We start from the raw sequence: 15323 nt of genomic DNA on the forward strand, positions 1-15323 counted from the left end.
TAAGGCCGTGGTCACCAGTGACCATGCCTAAATAGAAAGCAATAGCTTTGATGCAATTAGAGTCCGACGTTGAGCTTTATTTATGGCTGGTGTCATTGTTCGGAATCGTTTGTAAAAGCGCTCAGGAGGCCTGCCTCCGTTAAAGTGTCTATTAGAGCCAGAGCGCTCACATACATATATATCTTAATTTATATCTCTCACTTTCCCCTTGTTAGGAGCCAAAGGAGATCATTGCTGCCTCCAAATTTGGGTCATAGAGACGGACGGAATGTATTCCCACGCACACTCTGTCATTACAATTTGTTTATAGGCATGTTCCTGCTTATCTTTTAAGGTACTTTTGAGACCAAGCCTCCCAAAAATGGTTCTGTGAGAGAGAAAAAAAAAAAAAAAAAAAATTGTGGCCAAAAAAAAAAAGGTTTGCCAATTCTGATAGCAGCTTAAAGCAAAAATCAAAACTGTATTGTTTATTTAATTTTTATATATATATATATATATATATATATATATATATATATATATATATATATATATATATATATATATATATATATATATATATAAATAAAATTACAAATAAAAAATGTCTGTGGCCCAAATTCTCATTTCAAGAGGAAATACATTAACACACACACACACACACAAAATAAAAAACACTACACTCATCAAGCCATTTCACGAGGAATTTAAAGGGAACATCTGGATGGGCTTTTTAAAATAGCCAGATCAGCTAAAGAGAGCATTTGTGAGTTGAGAGCTATTGGCAAAGGGACAAACACAGCCGTCCGGCTTTGATTTTTTTCTCTCTTTTTTTATGGACCCTTCTGACAAGCTGTTCCATGCCAGACCTGATCAATGGATAACCAATACAGGTATCAGATGGCGCAGCGGTGGCCTTGTGTTAACAAAAGACACGATCGTACAAACATACAAGGTTAAAGATGAAAAAAATAACAGAACACGCAGTTCTTTGAAGGATACAAAGGGATGCAGACTCAATAAACCACTGCAGTGTTTCCTTTTAAATGAAGACGCTAAGAGCCTGGAGCTGTAAATAGCCCGACTAACACACACACACACACACAAACACGTGGTAGATCAGAGTGTTAATGGACGGCTATTGAATAACACATTGTTTTAGGCCCAGTTCTGGCAGCTCATAAACTACCGAGACCCTCTCGCGTGTTTGCGTAACCTTACGGGATGCCGACATCCCATCACAGGCCCTCTTTAATGTCCCCAGGTCTTGGTGGATCTCTGCGGCGTGTTTAATTTCACTGCTGTTTAGCTGTGTCAAAGCAAGAGGCGTTGGAGAGTACCGGAGGACATTAGGAGCCGCTTTCAGAGTCTGAGCAGAGTAATTTGTTTAAAGAGCATTGACCTCTGAGACAGGCGGCTTGTGTTGGCCGTGATGGAGGAGAATTATCGACTCTTAAAGTAGCACGACACTCTGACAGGAGATTGCCGCCACATCTGAGCGAACTCGAAGGACCTTTTATAACACCTTCAGCACTGACACTATTCACAGAGCGATGAAGAACATACCACCCCAAAATTATATTTAGTTTAAATGTGTACTGAAGGCTATATTTTGGGACCTTTATGATCTGCGACATTATTTTCCAATTAAGTACATTTTTTTCCATAAATAATAAATAAATGTGTTATAATATATAATATACATATATATATATATATATATATATATATATATATATATATATATATATATATATATATATATATATATATATATATACATATGATATATATATATATATATACATATGAGATATATATATATATATATATATATATATATATATAAAATTATAATATAAACATGCATTCATTGCACAGTGAATGGTTAATCACAGCATACATCACTCAACAGATGGTTGCTGTATGCTAGTAATGATCAGACCCATATCTGAGTGTACTACGCCCCTGCAAAAGGAGGCCACAGCACTGGATTTAATTGGCCGTGATGTATCAGATGAGAGAGAGGGTGTGTCTGACTCAGAAAAAAGAGAAGAAAATGTTGTGACACCCAACAAAAACACAGTTTATAACTATTTAAAAATTATTTTGTAAAATATCCAGGCCTTACACAATTTAGCAAATACACACAAACAGAGAGAGAGAGAGAGGGCGAGCTAATGCTTTTAGCATTTCCAGTTCAAAGCGGCTGTTTATGAACTAATTACAGGCATAAACTCGAGCAATTTGTTTCGATCAATATCACTTACAAGAGTTTAAGAACTGAAAATAGGAAAAGAGAGGTAAAAAACTGAAAATATTGAATGAACAAAACATAAGCAAAATGCACCTCTGAGCTTTGCTAAAAGAAAATAATCATAATTACAATCATTACAAGTACTGTTTTTGATATAGTCTCTTATTTAATAACATTCATTAATAAATATGCTTTGAAGGGGAATTTAATTGACTTGAAATGTCAACCAGTTTGATAAAGCCTTATAACAGCATGAAATGAATCCAGCCTAGCGTGTGCGTGCGTGTGTGTGTGTGTGTGTGTGTGTGTGTGTGTGTGTTCTGATTTGCCTGTCATTTGTGACCTCAGAGAGGGAGGTGAGGCATTATGGGGATTGGAGTTCAGAAGATGAGAGGGACGGGGCGTGTAGTCTGTGACTTCCCTTCTTTAATTCGAGGGGATAATTAACTAAGTCCTCAAAATCTCCGCCAGTAATTATATCTCCTCACTGATGAGCAGGAACAAGGATCAGTGAGGGAAAACAAACAAACATTTCATGAAGACAGGGGAAGGTGGGGGTGACAGACGCTGGATTGTCTTCTATGACGGCCTCCAGTAAACTTTGAGTAGGCAATATAATTATACAGTATAAACATATATATATATATATATATATATATATATATATATATATATTATACAGTATATATATATATATATATATATATATATATATATATATAATGTATATACTGTAGATATAAACTATATTTATAGCACTCAATGTATAAACAGATTAGATAGATAGATAAATAGATAACTTTATAATAATATAATAAAGAGATAATAACTTTCACTATCTTTCGATTCAGAAATATTGATAACTTTTTCACATTTTAAATCTGAATCAAAGATTCTGATTAAAAAAAGATTCAAATTTCAAATCTGAACCAAAGATTGTAAATCAAAAAAAGAAAACATGCCAAACTTTGAATCAAAAGTTTTGATAACATTAGTCGAATCCTGATATGTGATAACCCACAATCCTGTACATTGTTCAACACTTGATTGAAAGAATAAAAATAGCATCTGATAAAGCGGTTAAAAGTAAATTAATTAAAGAATGTAAACTGTTTTTTTTAATGGTGATTTATATGCCAAATAAGCATTGTGGTAATTAAATATTTGTTCATCTCTTTAGAACTTTAAATTGATTCAAATCTAGATTCTAAGACATTTAGAATCTTTAAAAACCTCTCAGTGTTCTAAAAGAAGTGCCTTCATTGAGAAAAAAAAAAAAAAGCTGCATGTCAAGTAATTGACTGACTGGGCAGCAAAACAGCTGTTTTGGTTTCGGACACAGAAACTTTGGTCGGAAACTAGGCCTACCACGATCAATTTTTGTTAGGGCTGATGACGCAAATGTTCGTCAAAACATTATAATGTGTGCTGAATTTGACACTGACTCCCTGTTTTGTGCTTATTAGCATTAGCACATGTTTAGTTCCCGAGTCTCTGTGGCTTTAACGATGGCAGACATTAATGTCTGAGCAGGTCTGGTATTAGCCGGCCCTGTGTTCTCGGGTTTCATTATCGCAGGGGCTTGTTGGCCTCTGCCCTGCCCCTGCTGAGAGGGTTAAATGTGGGAGGGAGAATCGGCCCGCAGCCTCGGTGGGGCTGAGATGGGGAACAGCTGCCTGGGGGGACCGGGGCCCCTTCCTCACCTCCCTCTCTCTCTCTCTCTCTCTCTCTCTCTCTCTATTTCTCTCCCTCTCTCTCTCCTTGACATTCCTGAGTGTGAGAGTAATTCCTGATGATTATCTCATTGTCCTACTCAATTTGGGATCAGACACACTGCTTCCAGGTCAAACACGGTGTGACCGTGTAACCTCCAGTATCAGCTGTACCGAGGGAGAGATTACACTCATCTAAGACCACGTAAAAACACAATCCACCCGGACACACAAAGCACAACCTTGTGAGCTGGTCACACATACGTATGCACACATGAGTAACCTGGGCACCAAGAAACACTAGTGTTTTTGTGCAAAGTAGAGGACAGGGTGCAGGAGAAAGGGGTCAGGGATGTGTTATCAGGGTTTGCGATTAACTGGAGTTGGCAGCTGCTCCCAACTCCATTGCCCTGCGTTATGATATAGGGTTACAGAGGCATGCATCTCACACCGGTTGGGGTTCAGCACTTAAAGATGAAGCCAAAGAAAATGTAGGGAACCTACACACAAACCAACTGATATAACTGCAACTCACCTGTATACACGAATCGTCCTGGCGCACCTTTGCAGAACTGCTTTGACTTGTAGGACAGGGTGACTTCTACAACGCCCGGGATGTGTCTTGGAGGGGTCTGCACTCGGATGGCATGGGGCGTAATGAGCTTTGAGAGACAATGGGTAACCTGGTTAGGACCATGCAAACTACACCAATTGTTGCATAGTTTTGAACACCTGGCATGCAATGAAAACATTTAACCAATGAGCTCCAGTGCTTAATTAATTGTCAAGTATCCTGTCAGGTAGAAACTAAACCTTCAGAAGTGTGTTTCCATGTTTGAGAGTTAAAGTCAGTGAAAAGATCTTACAGTAGCTCAGAAATGGGGTGTTACCAGCAAAAAAAGACAGTAGGCAAACTCGGTTAGGACCATGCTAAGTGTTGCATAAATTTGAACGCCTGAGTGGTAAAGTAACCTGTCAAGTAGAAGCCATTCAAAACCCAACCGGCAAAAAAAAAAAAAAAAGTTTTTCTCCTCGCTTTAGAGTTAACGTCAGCAAATAGTCCTTGGATTACACTGAGCCCAGGAAAGGCCAAGGGGCAGGAGTCCTGTTAAAATCACCTCCATATGTCTTTCCTTCACTGTTTTCCTTGCTTTCCCTTGCTCGTTTTTCCCCCTCTGAGATATTTCACCCCTAATTGTTCAATTGTTTTGCAAGACCTCACGGTTCGGCGAGGAACGCGGCGGAGGCCTCTGTGGACTTATTGTGGGGCTGTTTAGCATGCAGTTTGTTTATCTAACTCCTTATCTGCTCTTGTGATTAAACTAGGAAAAGAAAAATAATAAAATAAAATCGAATAAACAAACGCTGATTGGCTCGTTGAGGCTCCAACCGACAAATGTATGCCAGACAGCTTTATCAACTCATAAAGGAACACACTAACCTGAAGTCTTTATTAGCTCCGAACTAATTACGACGCAGCTTCGGCATCCCTTTAGTTCACTCTTATTTATATGTTTATGTGGCGTGAAATGAACAAAAAGTAAATGTACAGAGACAATAAACGGACGGCGGCATAATTGCATTAAACCTGGTAGAAGCAGGGCTTCATAAACTGTGTATAATCACAGTTTTCACGTAATCACTTTTTATAGAATCTAATGAAGTTCATTAGAAGGCTGTTACAGAAATAAATGGCTGGGCAAATATCTCGTGCACAATAAAATGAATTATCTGGTTTTATGCCAAAGTCTTACCTCACTCCATACTAGCATGGTGCCGAACACGACCTGTAGTCCATCGAAGAAGTTATCGCCGATGATGATGACCGTGGCTCCTCCAGTGGTCCAGCCTTCACTGGGGCTAATGGCCTTTATGCACGGGGTAGCTGCTTATAACAGGACAAAAAGCACAACTCTTAGGATCCCGTTTTCGTACGGACACACCCTAGCCACATGCAGATCATTGACATGCTGAGGATAAGTAAACAAAGCATGAATGATTTGGGCCACGTAGAAACAAAAGGCCTGCGTCAGCCATTAAACTGTTCGCTAACACAATGAGAGGGAAAAGAAAACATCTACCGGTGCGGCCAGTGTCCGTTCGTACAGATACGTTAGAGCAAATGCGGCCGTTGCTGATGATTAAGCACTGTGCATGCTAGGACCGTCGATTTATCTGTCTGGCTTTCACAGATCTGAGATCAGTCAATCAAAAGGTCGTGGAGCAAAGCACAGGCGGCGGGACAGCAAAAAAAGCGGGACGATTTTTCATGCACCCGCTAATTGGGTTGAGCCTTTTTATCCCCAAAACTTGCCTTTGGTTTACAAACTTCCAACTTTCCCCTCATCTCCCCGGGTCTCTTATCTTTTGGTAATGAGTACTTTCTGCCTTTTTAGGTCTTTAAAATCAGATTTTAGGGTCAATGATGAGATGGGATTTGTGAGTTTAAGGTTTAAATCGGTAAGCTATCATGCTAATGGTGATGTACACGTGTTCTTAAATGAGAGAACGAGGTCGTGGCTCTGACCCCGCCTTTGTCGTGAAGTTAGCCAATGGCTCATTAGCATACATTATTGTACTGCCCCCCTCCACCCCCATGGAGGCGAGGGGTGCTACCATAGTTGTAAGCGGTCGGAGGCCCAGGGCGACTCGACCCCCCGTTAACATCTTAGCACTGTGTGCTTTGATCAGCTTTTCCTCTTCACTCTGTTGACTCTGTTCTGCCACCCCCTCCAAAGCACCTCTCGAATACGAACTCCCGTGCAAAGAGAGCGCGAATATGACAACACACTGCTAATACTGTCCAACAATTCAACCGCAACAGTAGCCCTTCACCTTGAGCTGTTTTCATTTTATTTTACGGCTTTCCAGCCCCGCTCCCTTCATTTCTTTTCCAGGGAAAAACAATAGCATTGTGCTTTTAGATTTTAAGGTCTCAGAGAGGTTATTAATAATGCACAGAAGATGGTTGGCCTCTTTGGAAACCCTCTCAGCTTAAAATCTCTCCCCTCCATTAAAAGTGTCTGACATCATTTTCATCAGCCCGCAGACTGTGACATCATTTTATAACCAAAAAATATTCAATACGCCTCTTATGCCAATACTAATGCTGCTCTCACATTATTATTTTTTTAATGATTTAAATGGCATAACACTATTAACCTATATATTTGAATACATAATATAATTTTACATACATTAAATCAATTTGATATTAATATTTAAAAAAAGATTAACATAATTTAATATTATAATATACAGTAAATAATTGTTGAATAATTGACAATGGGGCTGGGATGTTGAATTAATATACCATTAAAAAAAATGCATTCTGGGTAATATTTGTCATTTTAAGAAAAGAGGCCTATAGGCTACTTTCTCAAAAACAACAAATAATATTACCCAGAATGCATTGTAATATACAGAAGTAATATACTGCAAAAACAATGCATTCTGGGTAATATTTTGTTGTTTTTGAGAAAGTATCATATAGGTTACTGTCTCGAAAATGACAAATAATATTACCCAGAATGCATTGTTTTACGGTATATTACTGTTTCAATGGAAATCGGTATTTTACTGTGTTTTTGTGTTTTTTAGTTATTTTTTACAGTGTATATATATATATATATATATATATATATATATATATGATCTCTATGGCAGTCTAGTCTCTATATGGCTTCTGGTCCTGTATTGCCCATTTAATTCCTCACAAGGTGAAAACCAGAAGTTGGATCGCTGATCTGGGACATGTTAAATGCCAAGTTTAATACTTAAGGTTAGGGGTTTGTACAAGTACTTACTAAGCTCTACCAATAATGCAATAAATGATATATTTATGACCGTTACATGAGGTAAACCTGTAGGGTTAAGCCCTTGTGTGTGCAGGTGTTTCTCTCTCATGTCTCTCTGCTGTTCTAGCGGCCCTAGTTAATCAACATTAGGTATTGTTGTGTAGAACAGCCCAGACAAGGCAGCTCTCTTTGTTTGCCTTAATGTTGGACTAGTGGAGGTTATATTTACTCATTCCTCTCAGCTCCCAGAGCACCAGAAGCCCTGAGCTTGCTCTCTCTCTCTCACACACACACACACACACTGGGAGCTTGCCCTTAACTAGAGCTGTTGACTTCATGCTAATAAGTTCATACAAATTTTCATTTCTGAGGCTTGGGAATGACATTTGCTTTTCTTAATTGCAGGCAGAGCGTTTGAAAGAGGATCAAGTCTCCAAAGACAGACACGACTCCTCATAGGGACTGACCTTCATCAGCGCAACCAATTATAGCAAATCATTCACCAAAAATTACAGTAAACAAATTTACTTTGTGTAGGTGAGCAGAAGGAAGGGACTGCTTGCACGTGAGCGTGTCTGCGTGTGTGCGAGGTGAGAACGGGCCCACGAGAGGGGCAGTCTGGCAGCTGTGGCCTGAGATCACCACGCATTGCCTCGGAATTCGCAACGCTCCCCCCCGCCATCCTAGAGAAAGGGCTGCCAGACCTCTCCCCTCTCCGCCGCGGAGCATTTGCATACATTCTGCTTGAATATAGAGAGGGAACATGTGTTGAATGGGAAGCATAAAGGAGTGAATTACACAGCCTGTGTTCGTCAGCTAATGATATACGTGCGAAATGCACTCAAGCGGATGATGGAAATTGGAGAAAGCAGACATGGTCTATGGCGGCCCGGAGAGGCCAAGTTCAACACTCCACTAGGAAGTGACGGGCAGGAACGTGTTTTAACAAGGGAGAACAATTTAGCAGGGGATGTGGCTCGGGTTATGTTCGGAATAGCATACTGACATATTACCTGACTATTTCTGCAGTGAATCACCTGGCTGGATCATATATATATATATATATATATATATATATATATATATATATATATATATATATATATATATATATATATATATATATAACTTGTTGTAACCCAAAATATATATATAAAATAGTAAATATTACATTATTTAATATTTAATATAATATTTCAAATTATGATATTAGTTGTTGCAACCAAAAATTACTTGATTTTTACACACAAATTTATTTAAAAAAAAAAATCCAAGATGATAATTGCATGCTACTTACATGCAACATAATGAGATACCTAGTTTAAAATAATAGTATCCAGTTTACATGTCATCAAGACAGGAAAAGTATGGTACCATTTGTAATAGAATAAAAACGAATGCTTATAATATATTAGGCTTGCGAAAAGGAATCTGCATGCATGTCTGCATTATTGAATAATTTTGTGGTAGTTCTTTACGCTCAGAGAAATCGCTGGCTTTGTTTCATCGGGCTTCCTCTGGCTGAAGTGGACGGTCATCAAGCAAGACTGTGTGTGTGTGTGTGTGTTTTCCCGTGTGTATTGTTTACAGAACACCACGGCGTCTTGGTGTGAAGCTTTAATCAGACTTGAGTCGTCTTCCATGGCAACATGGCGGCCGGCGTGTTTGTCACCTTCTTCGCTGCACTTCCCAATATTGAGGCACTCTAACAGGTCCCATCCTGCCTGCTGCAACCTTCCTTTGTTCCAGCGCGTAAAATGTCTTGTAATTGTGCAGGGGATGTCCAGATGGCAGGCTGATCCCGGCGCTGATGGGATTAGAGCTCTTACCTCACGTCGGCCCATCTGTCCTCTCTAACTGGCTACGGCCTCACAGACGCCGACCGCTCGTCTTTATTGCATAAACCTAACAACATTACCGCCACTTGGTATGCAAATCAACCCGGAGCTGTAGGCCCAGACCGGAGGGGGTGCGTGCATGCGCCGCAAGAGAGACTTTCTTTTTCTTGCTCTAAATGTCTTCCTTCTCTTTTCGGTCTTGTGCATCACTATATTTCTTTGCTTTCGAGGAATTAACACTAAATGGTTTCCAAATAGGGGAATTTGTGCATTTGGACCGGGGAGGGAGGAGGGGGGTGTTGATTGTGTATGTTGTGTCTGGCTATGTGCAGATGGGGCCGTTTGGATCCGAGCGTGTGCGCGCATGTTCGCGCCTGTGTGAATTTGTACATATGTTTCTGCATGGTGTATCTAAATGGCGCTAATGCAAAAGAAACCCTCCTATAGTGTGCGCTCGCCTCTTTCTCCTCCCCCAGGTTTCATTCTCCAGCTGTAAATAATGAAAGGGGCTCATGTGCTCGGAGAGCACAGCAACGGTGAGGGTCCGCTGGGCCATGCGGAGGGAATTACTTTAAGTTGAAGATCAGAAGGCAGAGTAAATTCACTGTCCGGGAAAATTCGCCTGAATTAGATGATTAGATAAAAGTGTGAGAGGACAGGAGAAACGGTAGGACCTCCCCGTGGCCGCTTTCGTGCTCTCTCGGCTTGCGTTTATCACTTTCAAGAATGTGTTTCTAATCTAAACCACCCTGTATCTGCGCCGCAGACCTGGACTTGACCGTAAATATGGACGAATTTATATTTTACGACTATATATCCTGTACATGTGTGCTAGGAGCTCTCCTCCGCCAGGATGGAAAGAGATGACAGCTTGAACCTTTCTCTAGTTTCCTTCTCCGCCAAATGATAAGTCTTAAACATTCTCTCGAGTTTAAAGAAGTGATTAAACACCAAGTTCGGATGCTCGGAAACTCTTTCTTTCTGTTTTAACGGCCCCCCGGTCGCTCTTAAAGGGCCAGATATTAGATAGGTAGCTGTAATATTCACTACGGCCCAAATTTGCCATCAGGGGCGGGTGAAACAGCAGGTAACTAAGTGGTGAGAGAACACGTCTGCGAGGCCGGTGGGTGTTTAAGGAGGAGGTGAGCTTTTAAAACAGTCGGAAATTTAAAAGAGTTGTCGGGAATATCGCCACCACTTGTTACAGTGCTGTCAGGATTCACCGCGAGAGGGAATGAATTCATTTAAATTTGACTGTGACTATCATACGTGAGGCCTAATAATGGGTACCAAAGAAAGTTTTGGATGGAAACCATAAAATCACGAATTATGAAACTTTATATAATATATAGATAATATATAGAATACTTTCTCCATGCACTTCCTCTTCTAACACTAAAACCACTGAAATCCGACCGCAGATGAGCCAAACGATGGTTGTAAACACAGTAATGGAAGCTTAGAAAAAGATTTACAATAAAAAGGACTCTGCCAACCGGGCTTTGAAGAAGGATAGCCTCGGCAGTGTTTGGGTTGGGCCGTGTTTTTTCTTTCTTTCTTTCTCCCTCTCGGTCTCACGGGACTCAGGCAGACGAGGGGAGAGGCCTCAACCTTCTTAATTGCTCTCCTAATTAAAGGCGGTTGCTAAGGAAAACACACCTACTATCAAGCGACTACAGCAGAGAGACAAACAATACGTCAGCATACCAAACACTTGAACGCTCAGGGCACAAACGTTCAATTACGCTACTTCTGTACTGCTTTTCACCGATGTTAATGCAAGAAGCCGAGAAATAGAAAACAAATATTTTTGCTGTTTTTTTTTTTTTTTTGTCTCACATGAGCCGGGATTTGATGCGATTTCTCTTGCATCATTAAATATTACTGGTGCTTTGGTTGATATGGTAATTACGGACTGATTAAGACAAAGAAAATACTAATGTTATGTTTTTAAATGAGCAAAGATTATGTTCTGTTTTAATGCTTAGCCCAGAGATTTGAGCACTGAAGTAGAGTGATCAAAACCAGCTCAGTCTAACAAAGCAGCAAAATCTGAATTTTACCCATCCAAGGACTTGCTTTATATATAGAGAGAGACAGTACAGTGTTAATTAAAACCAAGCCTGGATGAAATCAGTGCATTTTCTGCACTGAATTTAGAGGAATACGCGTGGTAAAATGTATTAAACTTACTAGCGACGTGTATCGGTAGCTGAAAGTACATTCAGATTAGCCAAAATATTTAATATGAATGTGTTCATTAAATATTTTGCATGCACTGTTAGTACCTATGTGATAAAAAATTATATAAGCCGTCATACACAATCTTCAGAATTACAAAAAAAGCATAAATGCGACATAAGAAAATTTAAAAATGTGGCCCAAAGTCATTCATAAAAATATCAAAATCTGTATTTCTTTTTAAATGAGCACAATAACATCAGCAATAATATTAACAATAAAATTAGTGGTGAATTAAGCAGACTAAAACTAAAAAGTTCTGAAAATGCTACTCAGTAAACAGAGAAAGCATGAATATTCTCTAAAAGATAAACTAGCCATGTTTCCTCTAAAGTTTCACTACCATGTTTGGTGGATGAGCGAGAAGAGGCGATGTGAATGACTAAAAGAATGTGAGCTAAAAATGACAAAAGGGAAAAGGGAAAGGCAGGAAAACGGAGGGAGAAAGTGAAAGAAGCTCTGCAAATAATAGTGTTATGGGAAATGTGCCTACCATTCTCCAGATAAGGAGTGGCCGTACCTTCTGAGGGGTCTAGGCGGCGGGCTCTTCTGCCGTGTTTTGAGTTGTTGTGGACGAACATGTTGTCCGAAACGGCCAACACGTGACCGTCCACATTAACCGTTGTCGATACAACGACCTGTGAAAAAAAAAACGTAAAGATTGTTTGAAGGCATGTTCAGTCTCTACATTGGGCCCTGTGTGAAGAAGTCAATAGAGATGCATTGCTTTACTTTTTTTTTTTTTTTTTTTTTTGAAAAACACTGTCTTGGTATGAATAGGCCTTCAAAAATAAATGAATTATTTGCCATCCAAATAATATTGAATATATTAAATATTATAAACTAACAAATAGCATTGTTCCAAATAATAAAATAATAACATTGCTATATTCCATGCTTAAATTTAGCATTTTGTGAAAAGCCTTCAACAATCAATCAATCAATCAATCAATCAACCAGCCAACCGACCAGATAGATAGATAGATAGATAGACAGATAGATAGATAGATAGATAGATAGATAGATAGATAGATAGATAGATAGATAGATAGATAGATAGATAGATAGATAGAAAGACAGATAGGCAGATAGATAGATAGATAGATAGATAGATAGATAGATAGATAGATAGATAGATAGATAGATAGACAGATAGACAGATAGACAGACAGACAGACAGACAGACAGATATTTTGAGTTCGGTATGATAAAGTTTGTAGAAATCCATTATTTCACATTTCTTGCCAAAAATATGAACTCGATTATAAACAGACTCTACTTAAACTTAGAATCGACTTCATTCAACAAAATGAATCATTTGGCATCCAAAAAATATCAGGCCTGTTTTTGACCAGAGGCCTTTTTGAGCACTTAAAGGCCAGAGAAACAAGAAGGACACTTCTGAGGGTTTCTGCGGGGTCTTTATCAGAAACCGCTGCTCTTTTTTTCAGCTTGTTCTTTGTTGTGGGTCTTATTTGCGAGAAAACGAACACAAAAAGCCTTTTTGGCCTGTGGTGTCGACTCAACATGAGAGCAGGTCTCAGTACAGTTAGCGGATGAACCCGGCGTGCCTCTGATCAGTAGGGTCCTTTGGACACGGACTCACACGCGCCACACACACCATGTTCACGGCTTTGTTTGTTTGACTTCTCTCCTCCATACCAGCAAGGCTTTATTTTGAATGCTGACAACCGTGCGACCACTCCACACCTTCGAAACAATAACTGCAAACACATTTGCCTCGCTAAGCGCTGGAGCTTGAACCTGTGCCCATTGTTTATTTTCCAAGCCAAGCAGGAGGGAGCGAAACAAGGGAAAAGTTGCTCGTTTTTGCAGTCTTACTGGGTTTGGTGGAACAACTCCCTGTGGGCTTTACATTATTAAAACAATAAGTTATATCACTCCGATCTGAAAAAATAGTCTGTTTCACACCTTAAGCAACTAAAGATGACTTGCGCGGTTCAATATGCTTCGTGTAAGCTGGAACGCTGTCTGACTGTTAATGACCCAGCCTGAATCCGCACAAGCTACCGTTAGCTATGGATCAATTCTGCTTAGAAAGTTACAAAATAAACACGTTCACTTAAAATATATTAACGCACTTCCACGTTTCCAAATGGGTCTTGAAATTTCTCGACCCATTATAAAACGTTTTGTCCTTCTCCAAAAATGGAGTACATTAATTCTGGGTGTCAAAAGCGAAATCATATTCGCTTAATGAAGGTTAAAAATGTTTAACATTGTCTTACTCTAGTCCTCGGTTGCAATAGGTCTCGTATTTCTTTCTCCAAATGAACCGCCATGCAGGAATCGACTCTATATAAAGCGCATTTAATTTCTCATTCGAAGAATATAATTAACCTTTGTAAGAAGGAGAGCTTCTTTTTTCCTATTTAAAGGAGACACTTGGGCGGTTACAAGAGTGCGCGTGTTAGATAAAGGACGATAGGCTTGTCGGGGAACAACTAGCCAAGCCCTTGTCAATCAAAGAGAGGCCTCCGTTTTGAAGCGCTCTGGCTTTTTTTTTTTTTTTTTTTTTTTAACAAAAAGCTACAATTAGTGTTTAATCTGCCACTTAAGGTGAACAGAAAGACGTGGAGAGTCTCTCATCTGCTCCATCATCCATTAGCAGCCTCAAATGGCCCACAGATCGCTAGCTCACCCTATTACATTGATCTATAGATTTATTGATTAGCTGTTTTATCTTATTAGTCACAGCTTGAGTAAGGGCCGTGATGGAAAAGGGTGTCAGACCCTCAAAAGAAAAAAAGAGAATTTGAGAAGAGCCCCTCTGGTAGCAGATGAGGGGGTTTTCTTTGTTTTTGTTGATCTGTTTACTAAAGAGGGCTGTCCATACAGTTGCATTGAGAGTTTAAAGGGCGTTTAGCATCTGAATGAGGAAAGGGGTTGGAGGGGTGGGCTGCGGTGTTGTGGGGGGTCTGAGGTGGAAGTGGAGCAGCTACAATCTGGAATATTCCCTCTGTCATGTTCACAGTCAAGAGTCACAATGAGGATGATACTTGAGGCCAGTTCACAACAAATAAGATGCCTCACAATGTTCACAAATAATTATTTTTTTGCAATGCAAAATTGATCTTCTCTCTTAGAGAAAATGTTTGGATACTGAAATTAATTGTTAAGCATAAATCAATTAATTAAATTCCCCCCCAAAAAATAAAATAAATAAAAACTTAAAAATTAATAATGATTAAAATAATAATTATAAATGTGTAATAAAAATATGTAATAAAAATACTTTTGGAATTTAAAAAAAATAACCAAATATCAATGGATACTGTTTGCATTGTTTATAATTTTACAACAAATCAAAAATCTGAATTAAAAAAATTAAAATAAAATTAATAAATATATTTTTAAAATGTAATAATGAATAAAATAATAATGATAAATAAAATATACATTTAAAATAAATATAATTAATATAATTAAACAATAAATATAATTAATAAATATATTAATACATTTTTTTTGGAATTTA

At 38.9% G+C, this 15323-nt stretch overlaps 1 protein-coding gene across 15 annotated transcripts in view; it reads right to left on the minus strand.

Annotated features, from left to right (window-relative positions):
• Positions 1-15323, minus strand: part of ebf3a (EBF transcription factor 3a) — a 105631-nt gene that overhangs the window by 24161 nt on the left and 66147 nt on the right. For 6 of the 15 annotated variants that reach the window (XM_048170324.1, XM_048170318.1, XM_048170311.1 and 3 more), the window contains exons 8-10: positions 12318-12462; positions 5703-5836; positions 4484-4610 (exon numbers count right to left, since the gene is read on the minus strand). In XM_048170324.1, coding sequence (XP_048026281.1) covers positions 4484-4610; positions 5703-5836; positions 12318-12462 — 406 coding nt within the window. The remainder of the gene's footprint in view (positions 1-4483; positions 4611-5702; positions 5837-12317; positions 12463-15323) is intronic. The other 9 variants (XM_048170322.1, XM_048170316.1, XM_048170314.1 and 6 more) reach the window with 3 other exon arrangements.

The sequence above is a fragment of the Megalobrama amblycephala genome, linkage group LG20, assembly GCF_018812025.1.
Source record: "Megalobrama amblycephala isolate DHTTF-2021 linkage group LG20, ASM1881202v1, whole genome shotgun sequence".
Taxonomy (NCBI): Eukaryota; Metazoa; Chordata; class Actinopteri; order Cypriniformes; family Xenocyprididae; genus Megalobrama; species Megalobrama amblycephala.